This window comes from Carassius gibelio, chromosome B2 (assembly GCF_023724105.1).
Source record: "Carassius gibelio isolate Cgi1373 ecotype wild population from Czech Republic chromosome B2, carGib1.2-hapl.c, whole genome shotgun sequence".
Lineage (NCBI taxonomy): Eukaryota > Metazoa > Chordata > Actinopteri > Cypriniformes > Cyprinidae > Carassius > Carassius gibelio.
This window is the reverse complement of record NC_068397.1, coordinates 19,670,194-19,679,693: the sequence shown is the minus strand read 5'-3', so window position 1 is coordinate 19,679,693 and position 9,500 is coordinate 19,670,194. Positions and strand designations below refer to the sequence as shown.

The window sequence follows — 9,500 nt, the reverse complement described above, 5'->3', positions numbered from 1 at the left end:
ACTGACAATTAAAGGGACCGTTCACCCAAAGAGGACAACCGTACAGGATTTTGCGTGACAGAGGATGTCACTTTGACTGACAGCTCTTTTTGTGCGCCATGTGTATTAATTAGATTTATAATGAACAGCTCTCAACCAGGGAGCCCAGGGTCCATTGGGGTGTCAGAAATCTCAGAAAAGGGTCCACAGGATGGCTTCAAATTATAAATAATACAATTATTATTATTTAAATTATAATAAAATAATATTTTCCCCTCTTAATAACTATTTTTGTATTATTATTGAAGAACAAACATTTTTTAAAATATCTGGAATCATATAACAAATCATGGTTAATTAAACATTAACACACTTGGTTTGTTTCATAATTTGCAACTTTGTTAAAAAGTCAAATTGAAGTCACATAGCATAATGAATAAAAATTTGTTAGTACAAATAATGAGAACAAGAAATTACTGTAAAGAAAATATCTACTGGACTAGAGGCTATCATTTTTTTTTTATTGCTGTCATTATAGATAATTAGTTTTAAATTTCACTTTTCACATTAATTTCAATTTCACATTTTTTACCAAGTCCCACTTTATCTATTTTAGAAATATTGCTTGATTCAGATTTTTATTTCACAGGATGATGCAAACATATTGATTCATGCCTTTATTATCTCTTGCTTTAATTTTTTTATTTTAAAATGGATTGCCTATAAGAACTGCAGTGATAAACTACATTTGGTACAAAATGCTGCAACTACAGAGAACGAACCGTAGATTTGAATTGGTTACCCATTAATAACAGGACTGATTTTAAAGCTATTCCTTTTTTTAAGCACAGAACAACTTGGTCAGTCAGAAGCATAAAAAGGTGCTAGTAAAATACGTACCAAAATAGATATATTTTTAGATCTTCTAATGCAGATTTTTTATTTTATTTTTTTTGGTCACAATGCAATGTAAACCATACAAGATTAATTGAAGTTGGTTTGGCTATTACACCTACCAAAACTGAACCTTTAACCGATTCATGCATTCCGAAACTTCTGAAACATCTCTTCTGGCATTTCTTTACTCCTTCATCATAAAATTTAATTAAAAAGTTTTAGTGAACAGTTAATCTGAGATGGAGGCGGTCTGGTGTAGTGCTGCATGCTTCATCAGATGCTGTATGAATTATTGAGCTGTGCCAGTTTCTCATTTCCTACCCACGCTGTGTAAATTGCTCAGCAAAGTAATAAATTACAGACTATTAAAATGACGACATCTGAAAAAGACAATACAAGAAGATACTGAAACCAGTGAAAGGACACCAAGATCTCATCCTGAATGGCACAATAAACTAGCTAAATTAACACCTACAAAATCTAGAAAATTAGAAGAGCAAGTCTAGATTTAAAGTTTAAATTTATTGCAATAAGCAAAGAAATAATTAACCTTGTAAACTAATCATTTCACAATCAACTAATTTCATAATCAACTAATCAAAAAAGTATTATCCTCCATCCTAGCTGGAGTTACAGCTGTGTCTCATAAAACTATTGCACATCATTTATTTAGAAATGCATACAATTTAATCTTTCTATTCTAAAATTACATAGGTAGCAGAATAAGGATAAGCAAATCTTTACATTTATAAGAATTATAAACTGAAAGAAAAAACATCCCAAATCATAAACTCAAGAACAGCTATGTGGAAAACATGAAGGATTGTAACTCCTGAGTTCGGTAGATTGTGTGTGATTGCCATTTACTCTTTAAAGACGTGTTGTTTTACTCGGTTGTCCATCTGAAGGTAGATTCCACTTTGGCCTACCATATTCATCAAATTTGGAGGAATTTTGGGAGACGAGTACATTGTAGTGTCTGTCATCTTCTGTAAGCAAGCATAGAGTAGGCCAGTCCTTCTTGTGGTCGTTTGGGTAGTATATAATAAACTCTTCAGTTTCACACTTGTACAGCCGAACAACCTGCATCGTCTGCTGAAGGGAATAACCCAGGAGGCACATCTCCACCTATACAACATTATATCATCAGGAGAGGTTCCTTCATATAATATTCAACCACTGAAACACTGCAATCAAATGAATCAACAGTAGATATTATAAGCTAGAAGTTAAATATATGTACATGATTGGTCCATAAATAAACAAAGCTAAAGATTTTTTGTAAACATTTTTATTTTTAACTGCACTTACCTGTTCCAGCCCACCACTGAAGCCTACGTGTCTGAGGTGGTTGGTGAAGAACGTCTTAGGGCATCTGGATGAGTCACGAGCAAAGAGGAGCCAGCAGAACTCGGGTACATCAGAGCCCTTCTCCATATCGGAGTGCAAATGAATGGCAGTCCTCAGCATCAAGAACTTGAGCGCTTCCAGAAGCTCATACTCCTCATCATGACCTCTGAACACCTCCTGGCACAAACGCTCCCTCTCCTCAAGACTTCTGCACTGGACACTCTCTTCCCACTATAGATAAAACAATAAAATATTGCCAGCAAGTACAGTTAAGTATGCAATAAATAAACTTTTCTTAAAGAAACTAATACCTTTATTATGAAAGGATGCATTAAATTGATCAATATAGACAGTAAGGACAAAATATTTTAAGTATATTTTAAACAATAATACAATTTCACAATATTGCATTTCTGATCAAATAGATGCAGCACTGGTGAGCATTAGAGATGCCTTTAAAAAACATTTAAAACATTTTCCCCCAAACCTTTTGATCGGTTATGTATATAGATATTCATACATAAACAATTAATAAAAAATAAAATATATGTTACCCTTTGCTTCAGTCGCTCCAGACATTGTTCAAGATGCCGCACTTTGCTCTTACTAGTTTCAAATGGAAACTTCCACTCCTTAATAAAATCCTGATCAGACGGAGTTTCTTTTGGCCACTATTATGGGACATTTACAATGCATTACATTAATTTAACACATAATAACATTCTATATTGATATGTCAAATATAATGATCAAGTCATGCTGCTTTGGGCAAGTACAGAATCAGTGAGGATGTCTTGAAGCACAATAAGGCTAAATTACCTCGCGAATGTCAGAGTCACGTAGCCAGGCAGGAAGCTGTTTTGACTGGCTGAGCACCTGGAAGAGCGTTGCTCTTAACGCACAATAGTTATCACCTCTTACTCTGCGCAGCTTGAACTCACTGGCTATTGTTTCATATCCCTAAAAAAGAAGCATGTGTGAGCAATGCCCTTTGAAAAGGAAACACTTAAGAAACAGTGAAGTGTGAAAGAGGCAGGCTCACCTTTCGAATTAGCAGACTTTTTGTGGTGTTGCCTTTCCATTCTCTCTGACTGTAGGTCTGAAGATCCTCTGCAGCTGACACGCTGCTCTGGGCCTCACCAGCAGCCACTGATGGGAAGAAAGACACCCTTAGCTCAGGCAAAAACAACCTCATGGAAATCTCTTACAACATTTCAATACACACTGAACATTCTTCAAAAACTGAGCGCTACCTGACTCTGTCTGCTGCTTGTCTTGCAGCTCTTTTTGAATTTCGTCTTCGTCTCTGTACAGGTCCGCATCACTATGAAACAACAAAGACTCATTGCAAAATGGTGCAAAGTAAGTTGTCACTTCCTTAATCTAGTGCATAATATTTGTCACGTAACCATATATTTAAGAAGGGCCCATCACATAAAGCTGCCTGTGATTAAGAGATGCACATGAGAAAAGTGTTTTTTTTTGTTTTTTAATGCTTAACACTGTTGTTGCTTGTCAAGTGACTTTTTCTCCATAGCAAGTCAAATTTATTTATATCAAAGCATTCTACACTTGGTTGAAATACGTATATCATACATAGGGATCTATGATTTATGTGATGCAGAACATGCAGACAGAATCATGGAATCCAGTCATAAAATTAAATTTAACATGGAATATCAGGAATTTGGCCAATTTTGGATGAATAAATCAAAAGTAGGGCTGTAAAATGAATCAAAATGTGATATGGACTAGCGTCTGCTAGTGTGTGGACCAGTGTGAAGCACAAAAAGAATGCTATTTGAATATGACGTCTGCATGTACCGAGTGCCTCTGTGTGATTAAATGGTGCCGTTTCCTTTAATACAAACCCAAGGCTGTGAGGCTCATTCCAGTGTTTGCATTTCTGAAAAAAATAAAACCTGTCACAGGGTCATATTATTGCTAAGAAAAAATAATAAAAATAATATTTATGTATGAATTCAGCTGATTAGACATGCTTTTTGGCTATTACAATTTGGAGTGCAGAAATATTAAAATGAAAACATAATAATAATAACCAAATTAACCATTATAATTTAATCCAGAAAAATATAATTTGGGGAAAAGGTAAATGGGTATCAATATAGTGAATTGCCAGTGTAAAACTAGTTCATTAAAACTGACTGAAATGTACTAAAGAGAAGTAATTAATTATTAAAAGTACCATCTTCCCAAAATGGTTGGTGCGGAGTGAAGCATATCACTAAAAGTGATTGTGAAATCCAAAAGGAAAATTTGAAATGCAAATAAAATGCAAATTAAATGTATTCCAAAATTACTTTGTCTTAACCCTTGACATGATGCTCTTAGTTTAGCTTCAGTTTCAAATAATAGCAGACACACAGAATTATAATAACAAGTATTAATTTTATTTACTGTTTTTTTTCTTCGCCTTGAAAAACGCTTCAGTAAAAAGTGGCACAACCCAAAAGCACCTACTGTATGACAATCTAAAGCCATAGTGCATGCACAGAAAGAGATGAATTGACAGGAAGGATACCTTTTTTCATCTTCAGCAGGCGACGTCTTCATCAGATGCTGCTGGGATGAAGGACTGTCACTACGAGTAGATTTGGCCTCCTTTTGAGAACGTTTTTGCATAGTGTGGGAAGACTCCGAGCTTCTCTCAGGTCCAGGAGAACAAGCATCTTTTTCAGCTGCACAGCCCTTCACATCTGCTTTCTGACCTTGAGTGCCCTGGGTCGATCTAAAGAGAAGGATCAGTTATATTCAACATGAAATAATATATGCTTAGATATAAGATGTTAAAATTGACTACATTTATCACTTCTCAACTTATATTTTGCGTTAAGGAAATCAGTACTATGGCATACCCATGACTCGTTTTGACTTTTTTACTCTGTCGGTCAGAATCACAAGTAGACTTTGCTGTTTTGTTCATGGTTTGGACTCGGTGACTTTGGAGATTTTGCACATCATTGCACCTGAATCATAACAACACATGGGCAGAGACGTCCAACCTGCATCTCGGCATGGCGGGCTGATGCAGAGGGGAAGTATAAATGTAACTAAATATAAAATGTACAGATTGAAGGTGACAACACTGCACTTCTGCACATCACAATGGAAACAAGTTAATACGACTAACAAACGAAAACAAGTAACGTTAACGTTAGAACACTTCCGCTTTCACTCAGACTCCACAATCTCACCAGTGATAGAACCGCATCAGTTTACTAACCATTCTCAGACAAAACACTTGAAGGTGCTTTTATTAAACTTACCTGGTTTTACTGTCTTGCCATAGAGGGACTACAAAATGTGAAGATTACAAGACGAAAGCCTTCGAATACGTTACTTCCTGTGAATAGAGGATTGTGGGAATTTTAGTTTTCCCGGCGCGCTGCTAGTTACTGTTGCCATGTCCTCTTATTTTAATCGACTCTTGTTTTTTCATATTGATCAGTTCAATGTTCATAAGAAAATTTTCCTTCATTCCAAGTTTTTGGGCATTCTTGGGGCTACACAGTCGCCTATTTGGGCTTGTTAGCATTTAGCCTACCATAATAATAGAATAGTCATACATCATACATTTATTTTTGTCACTTAAAAGCTTATGATATTAGCATTAATCTAATAGGCTATAATATATTATAAATGTATATAATTATTAAAAAATAATTGATATTCATTATAATTCAATAATAGCCAATTTATTTATCCTTTGTGTTTTATGCGATTTTATAACAATACATAGTACAAAACAATAAATCTGAAATCTTTTAAAACTCTATTCAGAAACACTAAAACGCACCGTCTGCTTTTTGCTTGTTTTGTATCCGTTTTTCTAGCGAGATCTGGCAACAATGGCGCAGGTCTTGTAAACTGTGTTCAGTGTTTTTGTGAATTGTTATAAGAAAAACACCAGTTTAAAGAAACATAAACTTACCCTTCATTACCAGATTCATTGTGATAAAGGTGAGACACCATTGTGCAGTACTGAATCCTGTTTGTGTCCTTTTTATTAAGACCCAAATTGTTGCATGCACTGGTTACAATCATCAATTTCCGATCCTCCTTAAATTCTATTTTTTCAGTGTTGACTGATGGTGTGGACATACAGCAATTCCCCATCACCACCATGGAGACTAAGAATAAAAAAAAACTAGTTTACTTTACATCAACAGTTGTGGGTTTGCCGTCTGCCATTTTTCTGTTTTGTTATCCTTCAACATGACCAATGAGATACATGTGTTTGAATTGTAAACTTAAAATAGTCTGACCAAAATAGAGCCCATGGCATCTGACACTAGTAATCTGCCCAGGCCAAGGCAGTGCAGGATATCTTTTCATCCTCTAGATGACAGCACACAGCTCAGAATTGTAGAGACTTATCATTTTTAATAGGATAATAATAATAGATCTAAAATTTTATTATGTTTCTATAAATTTCATAATAAACATCCAAATGAATAAATAAATTATTATTATTTTGTATATGCAATGATTTCAAAGTAGTATGTATATTATTAAGAACACTGGAAAAAAAAAATGATCACATTGCGCCCGCTGAGCCAATGTGTCACAGTGTCTTTATGTTCCCTGGTTAACCACTAGATGTACTCCTTCCCCACGGTGTCTGTCACTTCCTGAACCACATTCCCCACGATCTCTGTCTAATCATTGCACTCACCTGTCACTGGTCATTAATCATTGCACTCAGCTAATTCCCCATTAACATTGTCATTTTCCTGTGTATTTATACCCTGTATGTTTTAGTATGTGTCACAGAGTCCTTGTAGTTTTCACGACTATTCTAAGTCTTGTTCTTGCCGTGTGTTTAGTGTCTGTTTATGTTTCGTTGGCTATTTTGGTTTTGACCCCTGCCTGGACTGGATAACGATTTGGATTACCCCAATAAAAGACATACCTGCATTTGGATATCTCTCTGTGTTTTCCTGTGTCCCGATCGTGACACAATGTGCCCCCAATGACTGTAATTCCGCTATTGTCAGTTCACTAGAACCACCACTGGGTCAACTTGACCTGTTTTTCAAATGTTCATAGCAGATTTAAAATAAAACCTTCAAGTCTCCCAGTAATTGACTTTTACTAAAATTATGTAATTTACAATTTTATGTTGTTTAAGATTTTTTTTTTATACCTAAAAATAGAATAAAATCTAGATTCATTGCACACAAACTGAAATATTTCAAGAGTTTTTTTGTTTTAATTATGATGGTTATGACTTAGAGCTTAGGAAGAAAAAAAAATTCAATATCTCAAAATTTTTTAATATTTTCTCAAAGATCAATAAAAATAAAATATGAAATGTTCAGGATCTCCAAAGCAGTTTTAATTATGCACTCTATACTTGATTGGATACGGAGCCCCGCACATGATATAATAAATAAATTGTTTGCACGATTTACTTATTCGTTCCCTCAATGTACTAAAACATGCACACGATTACTATTGCATTCCCTCGATTTACTATTGCATTCACTTGATTTCTAAATTGTGTGCACGATTTACTAATTCGTTCCCTCGATTTGCTAATTTGTGTGCACGATTTAGCAAATCGAGGGAACCCAATAGTAAATCGAGGGAATGCAATAGTAATCGTGTTCACATTTTAGTACATTGGGGGAACGAATTAGTAAATTGTGCGCACAATTCATTTATTTTTTCTTGCATGTCATGTGCGGGGCTCTGTAATTGGGGCTCCTTTTGCATGAATTACTGCTTCAATGCAGCGTGACGTGGAGGCGATCATCCTGGGGCACTGCTTAGGCATTATTGAAGCAGGTTGCTTTGATAGCAGCCTTTAGCTCCTCTGTATTGTTAGTCAGATGTTAGTCAGATGTCTTCCTCTTCACAATACCCCATAGATTCTCTGTGAGGTTAAGGTTTTGACATTGTGGGCAGTAACTAAAGTCCTGTAGCAAAATGAAATCAGCATCTCCATAAAGCTTGTCATGAGATGGAAGTGCTCCAAAATCTCCTGCGGTGGCTGCATTGACCTTGGACTTGATAAAACACAATGGAGCAACACCAGCAGATGCCACAGCACCCAAATCATTCTGAAACTTCACACTGGACTTCAAGCAGCTTGGATTATGTGCCTCTCTAGTCTTGCTCCAGAGTCCAGACCTTTATTTCCAAATGAAATGCTAAATTTACTTTAATCTGAAAGGAGGACTTTGGCCCACCGAGCAACAGTCCAGTTCTTTTTCTCCTTAGCGTTTTCTGTTTCAGAAGTGGCTTGGTAGCTCTTTTCCTGAAGACGTCTGAGCGTGGTGGCTCTTGATGCACTGACTCCAGCTTCCGTCCACCCCTTGTGAAGCTCTCTAAAGTTCTTGAATCAGCTTTTCCTGACAGTCTTCCAGATGCTGTGGTCATCCCTGTTGCTTTTGCACCTTTTCCTACCACACTTTTTCCTTCCAGTCAACTTTCTATCAATATATTTTGATACAGCACTCTGTGAGCAGCCAGCCCTTTCAGTAATGACCTTCTGTGGCTACCCTTGTGGAGGGTGTTGATGATTGTTTTCTGGACAACTGTCCAGTCAGTAATAATTGTGGTTGCATGTTCTAAACTAGCCCAAGAGGTAACCATTATTTATACTCAAAATTACTCAAACTTATCAAGCTCAAATTGGAACATATAAAATACATCTGGTGGGATTTTATATATATAAGATGAAAACAGGGGAAAAATAGGGGAAAATATTTAAACGGGATGATAGTGGGATAGAATGATAAAATACGGGAAAATCACGGGAAAAACGGGAGGGTTGACAGGTATGAATAACTGATGAGGTGTTTATCCACTTTACTGTACACGTTTGGGACGGGATAAGGACCTTCTTCGTGATCGCTATAATTTGTGCACTTTTGATCATTATATTTAATTAATTCATATAAAGCAACACAGCAGAAACAGGCAGAGAACTATTCTAACATCTTTTAGAGCTGCTGAGATTCAACTCAATTTATTTTCCTTTTATTTGAAATTACAATATATATAATTTTTAGTAGTCATGTAGGATATGCGGTGACTGATATTACGTTAGTTAAGCTTGGCATGCTGTTTGAAAAGAGTGTTTATGCGTGTCTGTGGTTTACACAAATACATGTAGAAAATACAAAAGATTACAACACTAGAACATCTTTTAATTAAATTATCCTATAGGCTACAGTTTGCATAAATCAAATTTCTTATCAATATAAATTTACAAATAAGGAAGATAAGCACATTACAAATACTTA

At 35.6% G+C, this 9,500-nt stretch overlaps 1 protein-coding gene across 2 annotated transcripts; it reads right to left on the bottom strand.

Moving 5' to 3' along the window:
- Positions 1-1,235: 1,235 nt before the first annotated feature.
- Positions 1,236-5,662, bottom strand: LOC127950993 (ubiquitin thioesterase otulin). Of its 2 annotated transcripts, none has more exons than XM_052548538.1 (9): positions 5,514-5,662; positions 5,103-5,269; positions 4,769-4,975; positions 3,480-3,550; positions 3,269-3,396; positions 3,046-3,186; positions 2,781-2,897; positions 2,188-2,457; positions 1,236-2,004 (listed from the first exon to the last, which is right to left on the bottom strand). In XM_052548538.1, exons 2-9 carry the CDS (start codon positions 5,168-5,170, stop codon positions 1,747-1,749), a joined length of 1,260 nt encoding a protein of 419 aa, XP_052404498.1. In that variant the 5' UTR covers positions 5,171-5,269; positions 5,514-5,662; the 3' UTR covers positions 1,236-1,746. The 2 variants fall into 2 exon arrangements, with proteins under 2 accessions (XP_052404498.1, XP_052404499.1); XM_052548539.1 differs by having other exon boundaries at positions 3,269-3,375; positions 5,514-5,661.
- Between the last annotated feature and the right edge of the window lie 3,838 nt (positions 5,663-9,500).

Bases quoted from the DNA above. Each gene is read 5' to 3' on its own strand.
- LOC127950993 (XM_052548538.1), bottom strand. From the start codon at position 5,170: ATGAACAAAACAGCAAAGTCTACTTGTGATTCTGACCGACAGAGTAAA. The intron at 3,187-3,268 runs GTGAGCCTGCCT...CTTCTTTTTTAG, and splicing joins AAAGTCTGCTAATTCGAAAG to GGATATGAAACAATAGCCAG. The intron at 2,458-2,780 runs GTAACATATATT...TTTTATCTATAG, and splicing joins TGGAGCGACTGAAGCAAAGG to TGGGAAGAGAGTGTCCAGTG.